General features: G+C 36.5%; 1 protein-coding gene and 1 non-coding gene across 2 annotated transcripts; one reads left to right on the forward strand and one right to left on the reverse strand.

The window, feature by feature from the left end:
* The first annotated feature begins 7,489 nt into the window (after positions 1 to 7,489).
* LOC133338595 (solute carrier family 25 member 45) lies at positions 7,490 to 12,156 on the forward strand. Its single transcript, XM_061546762.1, has 6 exons — positions 7,490 to 7,571; positions 8,187 to 8,299; positions 8,363 to 8,603; positions 11,463 to 11,577; positions 11,632 to 11,899; positions 12,001 to 12,156. Exons 1-6 carry the CDS (start codon positions 7,490 to 7,492, stop codon positions 12,154 to 12,156), a joined length of 975 nt encoding a protein of 324 aa, XP_061402746.1.
* A 760-nt stretch (positions 12,157 to 12,916) lies between these two features.
* On the reverse strand, positions 12,917 to 12,988 carry Trnae-uuc (transfer RNA glutamic acid (anticodon UUC)). The gene has a single exon. It is a non-coding gene; the product is annotated as a tRNA-Glu (tRNA).
* Positions 12,989 to 15,239: the final 2,251 nt, after the last annotated feature.

The raw sequence follows: 15,239 nt of genomic DNA on the forward strand, positions 1-15,239 counted from the left end.
TAAAAAGCATAAGTACGAAAATCTTAAACCATTTCCATACATCAACACCACTTCCCAACCTCTATTCCATATAAAATTTCAAGATTTTAGCTATATATGTTCAATATATATAAAATTAGAACTAAATTTAGTACTTTTAGTACACTTATAGGTCGAATTTCCAAAAATCCTTTTGTACATCTTCCTAACTTTACATCAGTGACCCACATTCCAAATTTCAGAATTCTAGCTCTTCCCGTTCGCCTAATACAAAGGGTACCATATTTGGTACATTTTAGTACTTTTCGTACCCTTCTAGTTCGAATTTCCAAAAACCCAGCCTTATCTCACGCCTACACACCAACACCAACCCACACACAAAATTTCAAGCTTCTAGCTTTAGCCGTTTCGTCTGGGCGATGATCTGTCAGTCACTCACTCACTTAACACTAAGCTCTTTTATATATATAGATAAAAAAACAAGGAAGAGAAACTCAAAAGGATTTGTAGTAGGAGACCAAAAGTATTTCGTATGGGTATTTACAGAAAAGTAAGAGGTCTTAATAGTGGACTCGTAGGTTTTCTTCTGATAAAAGATCAGCAGGACATTTGCCAGTAGGGTTTTGTATAGAAGTCCCAAAGGTCTCCTCTACAAAAGGCGAAATTATCCCATTCTATACGACAAGGAGGTCTACTTCGCAAAGACCGGAAGGTCTTACTTTAGACTACCTGAAAGACTTCTTATAGAAGACCATAGAATAGAAGGGCTTCTTTAGAGAAGGCCAGAAGGTATTCCTTATAGATGACCAGAAGGTCTTCTTTTTAGAAGAAGAAGTTCCTGTTAATAAAAGACCAGAAGTTCCTCTTAATAAAAGACCAGAAGGTTTTCTTTATAGAAGACAAGGAGGTCTTCTTTATAGAAGATCAGAAGGCCTTTTTCATAGAAGACCAGAAGGTCTTCTTCATAGAAGACCAGAAGGTCTTCTTTATGGAAGACCAGAAGGTCTTCTTCATAGAAGATCGGGAACTCTTTCTGTAGAAAAACAGGAGAATTTTCTACAGAATATAATCTGTAGAATATTTATTGAAGACTTTTTAATAAGACCAGGAGGTCTTCTTTTAAAAGACTGGGAAGTCTTCCAATAGGAAATCTAGAAGTCCTCTTTATAGAAGACCAGGATGTTTTTTGGTCTCATTATATATGCGGAGGTCTTCCTGTATAGGACGTCTTAAAGAAGAAGGTCTTCTTATATAGGACGTCTTATAGAAGAAGGTCTTCGTATATAGAAGACCAGGAGGTCTTCTTATAGAAGGCCAGGAGGTCTTCGTATATAGAAGACCAGGAGGTCTTCTTATAGAAGGCCAGGAGGTCTTCGTACCCTCCAGGCGTATACTTTATATCTATATGTAGAAATTAAGAAATATAAATCATACGCCATGTTATCGTTATAAGAAGACACGAAGGTCTTCTTATAGAAGGCCAGAAGGTCTTCTTTATAGAAGACCAGGTCTTTTTATCTAAAACCTGGAGGCCTTCTTATAGAAGACCAGAAGGTCTTCTCATAGACGACCAGAAAGTCCTCTCATAGAAGACCTGAAGGTATTCTCCTAGAAGACCTGAAGGTCTCCTCTTAGAAGACCCGAAGGACTTCTCATAGAAGGCCAGACGGTCTTCTCATAGAAGACCCGAAGGTCTTCTCATAGAAGACCAGACGGTCTTCTCATAGAAGACCAGACGGTCTTCTCATAGAGGACCAGACGTTCTTCTCATAAAAGACAAGAAGGTCTTCTCATAGAAGACCAGACGGTCTTCTCATAGAAGACCAGACGGTCTTCTCATAGAAGACCAGACGGTCTTCTCATAGAAAACCAGGAGGTCTTCTCATAGAAGACCAGGCGGTCTTGTCATAGAAGACCAGGCGGTCTTCTCATAGAAGACTAGGCGGTCTTCGCATAGAAGTCCAGGCGGTCTTCTCATAGAAGTCCAGGCGGTCTTCTCATAGAATATTAGGCGATCTTCTCATAGAAGACCAGGCGGTCTTCTCATAGAAGACCAGACGGTCTTCTCATAGAAGACCAGACGGTCTTCTCATAGAAGGCCAGGCGGTCTTCTCATAGACCAGAAGGAGAACTACTTTATAGAAGGAGGAGGTTCTCTTATAGAAGACCACAAGGTCTTCTCATAGAAGACCAGAAGGTCTTCTCGTAGAAGACCAGACCGTCTTTTCATAGAAGACCCTGTGATCTTCGATGAAAAGGCTCTACAAGAAGACCCTGTGTGTCTTTTATGAAAAGACCTTCTGTTCTTCTATGAGAAGACCTTCTGGTCTTCTATGAAAGGACCTTCTGTTCTCCTATGAGAAGACCTTCTGGTGTTCTATGAGAAGACCCTCTAATCTTCTATGAGGGACCTGTTGGTTTTCTTATAAATAACGAATAGGTCTTTTCAAGTTGGGCGCCATAACGGGCACATGGCGTATGATTTATATTTACGAATGTTTCTTCATATAACTATAAAGTATACGCCTGGAGATGCGGTTAATTAATTAAAATTAAGGAACTTGATGTCCGAACCAATTGCCATTCCCTTCAATTTGTAACAATAGAATCGAAATTTTTTCTCTTTCCCAGAAAATAAGCTTTCGCATAAAAGCTTTTTCTCTCCCTTAACATCTGTAAGAGAAGAGCGTTGAATTTAAAAAATTGCATTTCTAAATACCAAACAGTTCTGAATAGTTTTGGTCCCGTAGCGATGCAATGCAGTTGTTAGAAAGCCATTGTCTGTGGTGCATCGCAAATACGGTGCAGGCGGTGACGATTAACTCGGTCGGGTGGTTTTCGCACGCTTTACCCATTCTCGGTGTGCGGGTGTGCGTTTGAGTGGGTAAGAGTGTTGCGGGACCCGAAAGGTGAAATTCGCAATTAAAGTGGTGGTGCGAACAAAATAATAATAATAATAACAACAACAGAAAATAAAATAATTAACACATATCTAAGGTGTGCGCGCGAGTTTCGTCACTAGAGAAGAAGCAAATTCAATTCAATTAGAAAATTATTTTTAATTAGTTTTTTTTGTAACCAATAACAACAAGGAGAAGAACGTAGGTTTAGTGTAGTTGAGTGTGTGTGAGAGCCTTATATAGGATACCATATAGTTTTACAAACAGTGAAGAAACCCAAATATTCTAAACTTCCTTCCAGTAACCAAATGCAAAAATGAAAGAAACCTACTGTGATTTTGTGGCGGGGTGTTTTGGAGGTAAGGTATTTAAAAACTATTTTTAAATTGAAAAAAATGCCACCGATTATTTTTTAATGATGTAATTTTATTATCTAAATTTGAAATAGTTTTGTTGTTTTTTATTCTCTTCCAAATTGTGCCTCCTATAGGATTTTCCGATCTTTATATTTCTTTAATATGATTCTGATTTGTTTGTTTCTTGGGACTACCTCATTTCGAATATATTTCTAATTTCTAATTTCTAATTCGAAATTGTTATTGTAGCTGTTGTTAACCTTATCCGTATTTGCAACAGTTGGCCAAGTTCATGTTTGGCGACCGTGATCTTTTTGTTTTTTTGAGGGGGTATTTTTAAAATGACGCTCTCGTCGGCATATCTCTTTCATTCAAATTTTTGTTTTTTTCTGTTGGCGTCCACGTTTTGGCATGTTTACATATGGGCTATTCCGCAGTGGTTGTTATCGATACTGTGTTAGTCACTATTATAATGGTAGCGAACGTTTTTCTTTAGTCCCGCTATCCCGCCATTGATTGCTCAGAATTTTATTGATCGAAAGGAATGGTACTCTGGCGTCATCGCTAACATATTCATGACATTGTTTTTGTATATCTATATTAATAAACCATCGCTAACATATTCATGACATTGTTTTTGTATATCTATATTAATAAAAATTCGGCAGATGGCTGTATTGATAGGTTTCTCGTAAAGTATCGATCAAACAAATTTTCTTTAATGATAAAAAATTTGTATCTTGGGAGGATTGTGAAAATCGACTACTAGAGTTTTTTTGCAAATAGAGATCAGAACTTCTATGAGAGAGGCATTTTGAAGATACATTTGCAACAAATCATACAACAAAACGGTGGATATATAACTGGGTTGGCAGCCGCTGGCCGAAATAAATCGGGTCAATCCGGTATCGTAGAACCCGCCGCCGTTGAATGTGCAGGTCGAGGGGCACACAATTCCGACCACCAACTACCCCAAAATACTCGGGGTCACATTCGACAGCATGTTTAAATCGTCCGCGCAAACCACAGCTATCTGCGATAAGCTAAAAAGTAGGAACAAGGTCCTCAAGTCGCTTGCCGGCAGCACTTGGGGCGCAGATAAGGAAATCTTGTTGACCTCTTACAAAGCGATAGGTCGTCTGTGGCTAGCTATGCGGTTCCAGTGTGGTCTGCGAATTCCAGTGATACGCAATGGAGAAATATTCAGACCTGTCAGAATGCCGCCCTGAGGACAGCGACAGGCTGCCTCCTCATGACACCAGTGGACCATCTTCATGAGGAGACGAAGATCATTTCCGTACGTCAGCATAGCAATATGCTTTCGTTGCAGTACCTGCTCGGGTGTTTCAGGGACGATCATCCCAACCATCATATGGTGGATAGGACTCCCCCACCCAGGCGTGTCAGGAAGGATGTGCATGATCTAGAGAGGTTCAACGATACAAAAGGGAGCCTCTAGATCAAGTGGCCTATCGAGCAGCGCTGAACGGTTACAAAGTGAATGCCGTCCTCGGAGCTCACCCCCCACCCATAGCAGTTGAAGAACGTCAGCTGCCCAGACAAACCAGAGTAGTTTTGGCTCGGTTACGTTCTGGATGGTGCAGTCGGCTCAATTCGTATTGGGCACGGATTGATGACCAGGTGCAGGATGTCTGCCCAGCATGTGGTACAGGCCCTCATACCACACTGCACTTGTTCAATTGCCCAGCCAAACCTACTCATCTCACTCCGGAATATCTGTGGTTACAGCCAGTGGAGGTAGCTGCATGTCTAAATCTGGAGACAGAACTGGAGGAAACATAACAGAAAACATGCAATTCATATAAACTGCTACAACAACAAAACGGTGGATCATTTGTTTGGCCCAAATCGGACATTCCAAAGCATGTTAAATAAAGTCTTATAGTTCAAGGTCAAGGACGACGCCTATAATTTTCGGTGGTTTTGAGATGATATTTAGGGAGTGCAATGAACCGAAAACTTCATTTTCTAGTCGATCTAGAGGTCATTATTGCAGAACGTTGCATATTTTATACGGTGAAGGACATCTGACCAAATACATAGAATGGCTCAGAGGGTCAAATCGACCGAAGCCTAAAGTGGACAACTTTGTATTTAATAGCGTAAATATTCACCTCGGAAAAAACAGGATTTGGAAAATATACCAGGATTAGAAAGTGGAGCTGTTGGCCTAGAACCGCAAAAAGATATGGTCGGTCCAGTCCGACTATACTGCTCCGCTCACTGGTTTATTAATATAGGATTGTTGAATGTAAATGTTTTGGAAAATTGTGTTAAATTGGTATTAGTCACTACAATTTTGGCACTGTGCTAATCAGATTGCTGAAATGGTATTAGTATATATCGGAAAAAAATAAAAATCATCTGTAATATTTGCGTTTTAAAATATTACGTTTTTATACCCTCCATACATATATTAAAGTTGTCACTCCGTTTGCAACACCTCGAAATAACCCATAAAGTATAAGCAGTCGAGTACGCCCATAAAGAACACATCTATATACCGAATTATTTCCTGTTCCCGAAGTTTTCATACAAATCGTTATTTTTATAGTGCATTGCGGATATAGCGAACTTTTTTTATAACAAAATATTTATTTGGTCCCAGCTTTCAGTTTTATTTTAATTCACCACAAGTATATATATTTTTTAATGATGATAATCCGCACAAAAGTTTATCTTTACAAAAAAAAATCAGGTTCGTCAAAGAAAAAAAGAAGCAGGGTGTGGTCAAAAATTTAACAAAAACTACCAATTATGGAACTGAATATATATTTTTTCGCTTAATTCTAGTTTTTGCCTTCTTCTATAATGAAGTGATTGGCTTGGTCCCTTGTAGTTCGTTATAACCGTACTTCACTGTATATTCTTGATCAGAATAATATTATATGTCGATTTGGCCGTGGCCGTCTTTTGAAATCACGATAGATGGAGCTCATACGTTGCTAGTACTTCTGGAGTTTTTGTATTGCTAATGGTATAGCCCTCATATAACGGTATACCCAATATTCGGTATTTTGGATTCTTATTGGATGCCAAATCTCACAACTAAAAATTACACTGTGCAACATAAAAAATAATTACCGGGATATTCCAACAGATTATGAAAGAGGGGCTAAAAAATAAAGACATGTGTATCGGCGTATTTTAGGTATATAGTGTATTCGGCAATATTACAGATAAAATATCGAGGAATATTTTGGTATACAACTTTAACTCTCAACTGACTCATTGAAGGGGTCTTTTCAGTCCCCTCTTCCAAGGAGTGATTGAAAACTCATTTAAAACGGGATTAAAGATGCTCAGAATATTCTACAGAAATGTTCGCCATAATATTTTATTATATGTCTCAGAATAGACTAAAACTGAAAAATCCGCCTAAACGTTAAAAATCTTAACACATTAAGGACCCATCACGAGTTTTCTCGTATTACGTGCTACGAAAAACTGTATAAATGCACAAACGCAAAATCAAAACGGCTTAGTCTCAAAGAGAATTCGACACTTTGCATTGCATTTTGGTGATTCGAATAGCCTTCGTCTTCAAGTTCCTCGCCCTTTTTGAAATGGCCTCCTTTCGAAAAGAGATGGAAACGAACGAACCTGAAATACTTTCGGAAGTTTTTGACGATAATTTGCCAGACGTTTCTAGTGAGAACGAAGATGCCGATGACTCTTTTGAATATTGCGAGGACGATTCCAGTGACAGTGAAATAATAAGACCTGTAAAGAAGTGTCAGGTGGCAGTGTTTTCATTTTAGGGTAAAAATCGCACTTATTACTAGTTTTTACCAATTTTTCCCACAAGATGTCGTTTTAGAAGAATGGTATAAGGAACAAAAATATTCTCCATCAATTTTTAGCATAAGTCATTGAACAAGAGAAATATGTATATATAATGTATATACCGAATATATAGTCATACATTTTGAATACGAAATTAACAGTATAAAATTATCAACAACAACTTTTTGTTGCTGACTTCAGTTGCAACTATATGGAATGACCCATAAAGTGTATGTACTACATTAATTTCCTTGTAATTACAAGAAAATTTAAACCATTTCGAGCAGCTTCTCCTAATTTTATAGAAGAAACTTTTAATTGCTTAAATCAACGGAAAAATAATGGCGAAATTTATTCATGCTTTCCCCCCTCTTAAGCCAATTAACCCCACCTACTTAATAATTTCTGTTTGACTTTCGAAAGAAAATATGGAAACTGTGTAATCAGATGTTTCTTGAACAATTGGCAGATAAAAAGATATGTTCGTCGCATTGTAATGTGAACAATTACGTATGGATGAACGTTAATGGTAGGTAATGTGGCCACTTAAATATTGTGCTCACTCACATGGTCGTATATATAAATTAACGAGAAAATTTCATTTAAATTTGGCAGCGGGTTTTGTTGCCTAAACCACATAAGGTTGAGAGGCATTTTTTCTAGATTTTTCAACAAATTATTTATTTAAGAAATATTTATGAATGAAATTAATATGACTTGTTGGTCGCAACCCAATATAAATAAACTATTTCAAATATTTTGAAATAATAATAATTGTCACATGTTCGACATGAATTTTTAAGCACCTAATTAGGCGAAAAATAAATAAAAAAATTACATTGTGATGAGCATAATAAAAGAATTGAGATATTTGGATTTTTGATATTGAAAATTAATAAATAGGGAAAATGAATTCGGAATAATCTCTCATAGAGCCATCGATCATATTTACAAAATTTTCCCATCCAATTACCCCCCTAAAATTCTTTTTAATTTAATCCTAAAGATTTCCTATGTAGCAATTATTCGATTTTTTATATTTTCCGACTTTGAATAAATGTTTTTAAATTTTTCTGAAGAAATTAGTTTCATTTGTTATCATTTCTAATTAAAAAATATCCTACCTCTCTTTTTTAATTAACAGGTGCCCTAGGTGTATTTGTCGCCCATCCGTTGGATACAATAAAGACATGGCAGCAGGCCTCCAACACATCGGTACCGACAGCCGTACAACAAATCTACAAACGTAACAATGGGGTAGGACACACACACATCCTTTACTCCCACATTATCTAATATCTTTTACTTTATCCTTTGCAGATCAATGGCTTTTATCGTGGCATGTTTTTCCCCTTTGTCACAACGGGCGCAATAAATTCAATTTTGTTTGGGGTCTATGGCAATCATTTGAGGCAGCTGAGGCGGGTGTGTCACAGTGACTATCAACGTGAACAGCTGGAATATAAAAATATGTTTATCGCAGGATCAATAGCGGGATTTGTGCAGTCATTTGTAGCGTGCCCCATAGAGTTGATCAAAATTCGCCTGCAAACACATCATTGTAAGTATGGAGGGAATGGGGGAGAGAGGGAAGTGAAGTAAAGGTCGTGAAGGAGAAAAAATGAAAATGGAGGCATTTTGAGCTAAGGAGTCCTTTCAAATGGCCACAAGGCAATTTAGAGATCTTCTATGGTTACAATATCTTTCAATTGTTTTTTAGATCCTGAAGGTTTTTCGGAGGTTTTTAAAAGACCTGAATCTTTTTTAGTCAGAAGGCTTCTCAGAGAAATCTTCCAAATCTTATAACCTGATAGATATCTTCATATGAAGGAAGGCTTTTCGGAGTACTTATAAGGCTACAAAATCTTTCAGATATCTTTTAATCTCCTAAGGAATTTCAGTGCTCTTCTAAGGTCTGAGGCTTTATTAGAGGCCTATTTAAGGCATAGAGGCATTTTTTAGCTCCTATAAAGCCAGAAGATCAATCAGAGGCCTTTAAGAAGTCTTCATTGACCAGAAGGCCTTTCAGATGTCTTCTAGGGCATTAGAAGAGCTCTTCTAAGGACACTTTTTATTGAGGCATAGAAACCTTTCTAAGTTCAACATAAGGAAGAAGGCTTATTAAATGCCTTTAAAGAAGGCCAGACGGCATTTTAGATATCTTTCATGGCTACACCAGTTCAGATATTTTCTGAGCCAAGAAGGTTTTTTGGGGAGGTTATAGTGCATCAAAACCTTTCAAAAAATTTAAGATCAGAAGACCTTTTGGAATTCTTTTATGACGTTCAGAGCTCTTCTAAGGTCTGAATATTTAAAAACTGGAATACTTCTTGAAAGATCAGAAGGCCTTTCGGTCTTTATTGGTTTGAAGGCCTTTTGCATGTCTTCTAGGACGTTCAGAGCTCTTCTAAGACCAGAATACCTTAAGACATATAAGCCTTTCTAAAGAACTCTTCCTTGGTCAGACAGGCTCTTCTAAGGCCAAAAGACCAATCGGAGGTATTGTAAGGCTAGAATGTCTTTTAGAGGTCTATTAAAACCTAAATTAATATCTTCTTTAGAGTGAATACGTCTACAGCATGATAATCTTTCAGACGTTTTCTTAGGACAGAAAATCTTTCAGAGGACTTCTAAGGTCAATAAACTATTCAGAGATTTTCAATGGCTTTCAGTGACGCATTTTATGTCCCTGAGAACTTTCGAAATGTATTCTAAGGCCACAATGTATTTCAGAGATCTTCTTTGCGCAGAAAACTGTTTACAGGCAGGTCAGAAAACCATTCAGAGGTCTTTTATGTCCCAAGACCTGAAAGAGGACTTCTACGGCTAAAGAACTCCTTAGAAGTAGTCTATGTCAAGAACACTTCACGAGGCCTTTCGGAGATTTTCTGTAACTTTCCAAAACATTTCTATGACCATTTAAAATCGTCCATCGCTACACGACGTCTTGAAGTATTTCTGAGGTTAGAAAAGCTTTCAGCGAACTTCTAGGACCAAAAGACATTTCAGATATATATTTTAAACCAGAAGACCTTTCAAAGGTCTTCTAAAGCCAGAAGATCTTCAATGGCGAGGAGATCTCTGAGAGGGCTTCGAAAACATTTTCTATGACGTGGAAACCTCTCAGAGGGGTTTTTATGTTTCGAACGTCCTTTGCGGTTCTAAAGCTCCTTCTAAAGGTAGAATACGTTTCAGTGATCTCTTATGGAAATAATACTTCTCAAAGGACTTTTAGATTTCGAAAATCTCTCAGAGGTTCTTTATGTCAAAAAAAAATCTTTCTTTGGTCCAATATTTTATAGAAGACCTTTCTAAAGTTTTCTAAGGCTTTCAAAGGTCGTTTAAGCTACACCTCCAAGAGATCTACTGATGTCCCGGAGTTCTTATATGCCTCTCTAGAATCGCGAAAGGCTTTCAAAGGTCTATGGCCCTTTTCTGAAGTCTAAAGTTTTGTTAGAAGTCTTCTATGAGGAAATTACCTTTCTGGCGTCTTCTATAAAATGAAGGCTATTAAGTTATGTTCTTCTTCACATTTTTTACCGGTGTTCTATATCTGGAAGACCTCCAAGAGATCTACTATGATATCTCAGAATTCTTTTATACCTACAATACCTCTCTGGAATCTTGGAAGGCTAGATGGCTTTTCAAAGGTCGTCTATGGTCCTCTTCTAGAGTCGAAAGGCTTGTCGGAGATCTTCTATGAGTAAAATACCTTTCGATCGTCCGCTATGACCACAAGGTTCTCAGAGGTCTTCTATGGTTTATTGTCCTTTCAAAAGTCTGAAGACTTGTCAGAAATCTTATATGAGGAGAATAGCTTTCGGACGTCCTCTATGACCAGAAGGATTTTAAAAAGATGTTTCAAAACCTCTCAAAGGTCAGAGGACCTGGTCTTTTTTTGCATTTTTTTCTTGGGTATTTTTCTACATCCACAATACCTTCTAGCCCTATTCTTCTCCAAGGTCTTCTATGTATGAAGTCCTAATAAAGAGGGGTTTGGAGCTTTTTATGACCAGAAGATATATTTCTGAGGCCGTCTATGGCATTTATGTCCACTGGCCTCTCAGACGTTTTTTAAGGAGGTGGAGGAGTTCTATGGAATTGTCAGAGGTCTATTATGCGGAGAAATTTTATGAACTGTTTCATCAGTCGACCTTTCGGAGATTTTATAAGCAGAGAAGGATTTTCATATGTCTTTTTTGGCCATAAGGCATTCCAGAGGCCTTTTGTTACCTCCCAATGTACCTTTTCGATATTTGTTGTGATCTGTCATCAGAAGGCCTGTTAGGTCAGAATGCTCTTCACAGAGCCATACCTCCCAATGTACATTGGTGACCAGATTTTTGTTTTTTTTAAAGTTCATAATATTTCTCGAAGTATTCTTTGATTACAAAAGGTCTAATTGAAATTTCCCTTCCAGATTACAACAAATATATTTATGGACATAGGATGACACCATTCTGGATGTTTAAGAGAATCGTTAAGAATGATGGATTTTCGGGGCTATTCCGAGGACTGGTACCCATGATGTGTCGGTAAGTCATGAGATAAAACTTTAAACTAAAAACATAAATTATCTGTTTCTTCAGAGACGTTTTCCCCTATGGCATCTATATGTTGGCCTATCGATATACCACCACCTATTTAGATCAAACGGAATTTGTACAGGCGCGACGAAGGCTACGTTCTGAAGATGATACCCAGGTGGATTTTGTTGTAACGACAATGGCGGGGGCATGGGCGGGGATTCTGTCCTGGGTGTGTGTTATACCCTTCGATGTAGTGAAAACCATAATGCAGGCCGAAGAGAATCGCCAGTATCGTTCAATATGGCATTGTTTGAATAAGAATTTTAAGGTAAGGGGGAAGTTTGATGACATTTTTATAAAAAAAAAAATTAAAAATTAATTTGAAAAGTAAAAAAATAAATAATAATTTAATTTTATTATTTTTTATAGCACTATGGTTGGCGCAGCTTGTTCCGTGGCAGCTGGATGTTGGTCGTCAGGGCGATACCCTTTAACGCAGCCACATTTGTCGGTTATGAATACGCTTTGGAGTGGTGTCATAAATACTTTCAAGTTCAAGTCAAATCAAGTCCGAAATATTATTAGTAGAATATATAATTTTTTAAAACTTATTTTGATTTTCGATTTTTATTTATATATAATTGTATTCTTTTTTATATGTAATTTTATAATTTAATTTTTATTTATTTCATTTTTTAGTTTTATAATTAAATTTTGGTTATTTTTTTATTGTTTTTGTTTTAATTTTGAATATGTAATTTGAAATGTGAGAATATAAAAAAAAACAGCTCTATAGTTTATTACTATGTTTATTTGTAATTTAAAATAATTGTGTATAAACATTTGATATTTTTGGTATAATTTTTAGAATTTATTTTTTTCAAGTACGTTTTTTTAAATGTTTCATATGTAATTTGAAAAGCTCAAAAATATTTCACTTCATATTATGTTGTTAATTGTCATAATTTTTTTTTATGCGATTTATGTGAAATGTAAAAATAATAAAAAAATAAATATTTTTATTTGTATTTTAAAACATTTTTTATTTCTAGATGTTTTAGTTTTATTTCAATTTGAATTGAATAGGAAAAATATATTTTTTGAAGCCGAAGGCCAGTAATACCTCTCAGGTACTTTTTTAAGGTCTTATATGGCTAGAACTCTTCAATAGGTGTTATGTGTCCAGAATACCCCTCTAAAGTAGAATATTGAGACGTTTGCTAAGGTCAGAAAACATTCCCGATGTATTTTATGACATGTATCCTTTTCTCCTTTCTGATTAATTAAAATTTTGTTCAATTTTTTGTCGAATATAAAAAATGAATAAAAATCATGTAAAAACAACTTCCCATACCGGGAATCGAACCCGGGCCTTCTGGGTGAAAGCCAGATATCCTAGCCACTAGACCATATGGGATACAACATACATACGCTGCTTAGTTGATGTATGCCATAAAAGCTTTTGGTTCGTATGTAGTGTAGAATAAAAGCTCTGCAGACATTTCAAAGCTCCAACGGCACTATTAACAAAATAAATACATATTTTTACGTTGAATAAAGCTCTTTTTAGATGTCGCTGTGATAGTATAGGGCTTTTTTTATTGGCAACCACGCAGTGGGAGGTGTTAATCGTGGATTTTTGAAAAACATATTTTTTATAGACCATAAGAGGCGTAGATTTAAAAAAAAAATCAAGGACTATCTAAGGCTTGCATTTTTTGAAGAATATTTGTCCAAGGACTAAAATATAAAGAAGAATATAATAGGTTGGGGGGAAAGAGAAATCCATTATGAACTATAGGACTTTATTTAACATGCTTTGGAATGTCCGATGTGGGCCAAATATGCATCGTTTTGTTGTATGATTTGTTGCCATTTTAAAGGCAACTTCATAATGCCCCTCTCACGGAAGTCTTGCTTTTTATTTGCAAAAAACTCTAGTAGTCGATTTTCACAATCCTCCCTAGATACTAATTTTTATCATTTAGGAATTTTGCAATGCAAGAAAAATATGATAATCGCTTGGTGACAAGTCTGGAGTGTATGGCGGATGCATTTAAAAATCCAAACCAAGCTCCCGATTGTGTGTGTGCCAAAATTACCACCAGGACAACGCTAGGCGTTGTCCTGGTGGTAATTTTGGCCGTTCCTGGTCAATTTCTATCTTCAAACGGTCCAGTTGTTGACAGTAGAGATCAGAATTTAGCGTTTGGCTATATGGAATCAACTCATAATAAAAAAAAATCCCTTCCAGTCCCACCAAATGCGTAGCAGAACCTTCCGTTAGACCAGGTTTGGTCACCGTTTAAGGTGCTTCATCGCACTTTGACCACTATCGTTTTCGCAGAGGGTTATCGTATATGATCCATTTGTCATCTCCAGTCACCATCCGTTTAAGAAATGGGTCTACCTCATTCTGTTTAGCCAAGGCTTCGCAGATGGAATCCATCACATTTTTTCCGTCAATTGGTACGACACCCAAATATCGAGCTTCTTTTTGAATCCAGCTTTGTGTAAATGGTTTAAAACAGTTTTATGGCAGATTTTTAGCTCCTGGGCGATGTTACGACTACTAACATGCTGGTCAACTTCGATCATTTCTCTGATTTTATCGACATTTTCGACGACCAGCCTAATGGATTTCTTTTTCCCCAACCTCAAATGGACGTATTTGAACAACCGTAGCCTCCACCATTTGGTATGCTGCAGCACAGTCCACTGTTCAAAATTGATTTTGACACAAAATTCAATACACGTTATTCAAGATTCCATTTGGTAGGTTGTGCACTAATTCGTCCGAAGCGGACAAACGATAGTTATTTGGTACACCATACAGTTGAAATGGGATGAAAATATATATGGAAGCTATATTAAAACCTTAAACTACTTCAATCCAATGCGCTATGTAATATTTCATGTAAAGTGAATATACGAAGATTCCTCCATTTGCATATAATCGGACAAAAGTATATACAACAAAATATGGTGCAACTAGAACAGGATCTATGCTGCACCATTTACATAAAATGGGACTAAAGTATATGTATATGTGAGTTATTTTAAACTTAACAACAAGCATTCTAGACTCGCTGTTAAATTTCGTGAAAATAGAACATACATAGACTCCTCGATGCGCCATTTACATAAAATCGGAACCGATTTCTACAAAACTTCACGTATGTCAACCTGCAGTAATTTTAATAAGCTATGCAAAATTTTGTCTAAATCGGAAAAATATTGACAATCGGACGAAATTATATATGGGAGCTATATAAAAATCTGACCCGATTTTCTCGAAAATTGGCACAAGACAAGTGGACCTAATTCAGTACTCTGAGCTAAATTGGTACAATATCTGGTACTTTTCGTACATATAAATACGAATTTGTAAAACTGTATCTATAGCTCAATCATTAACAGTAATTTTAATTCCAAATTTCAGATTTTCAACTCTATCGTTCACTCAAAATTCAAATTGTACTAACTTTAGTACCATTTAGTATTTTTCGTACCCATAAGTACATATGTCCACAAACTACCTCAATCCTACACTCCAACAGTCATTTTAATTACCAATTTCAAGACTCCAACTATATCTGTTCACCTTAATCCAATTTGTAACAAATTTAGTACTTTTCGTATACATAGGTACGAAAAAATCATTATAA

The sequence above is a fragment of the Musca vetustissima genome, unplaced genomic scaffold (genome assembly GCF_032173495.1).
Source record: "Musca vetustissima isolate MV318-11 ecotype Yass unplaced genomic scaffold, APGP_CSIRO_Mvet_v1 utg84621, whole genome shotgun sequence".
NCBI lineage: Eukaryota > Metazoa > Arthropoda > Insecta > Diptera > Muscidae > Musca > Musca vetustissima.

What these genes read in the sequence shown, in the direction of transcription:
- LOC133338595 (XM_061546762.1), top strand. Translation starts at nt 7,490, where the DNA reads ATGTTTCTTGAACAATTGGCAGATAAAAAGATATGTTCGTCGCATTGT. An exon ending in TCGCCTGCAAACACATCATT is followed by an intron (nt 8,604 to 11,462) that starts GTAAGTATGGAG and finishes TTTCCCTTCCAG; the next exon opens with ATTACAACAAATATATTTAT. An exon ending in GTTTGAATAAGAATTTTAAG is followed by an intron (nt 11,900 to 12,000) that starts GTAAGGGGGAAG and finishes TATTTTTTATAG; the next exon opens with CACTATGGTTGGCGCAGCTT.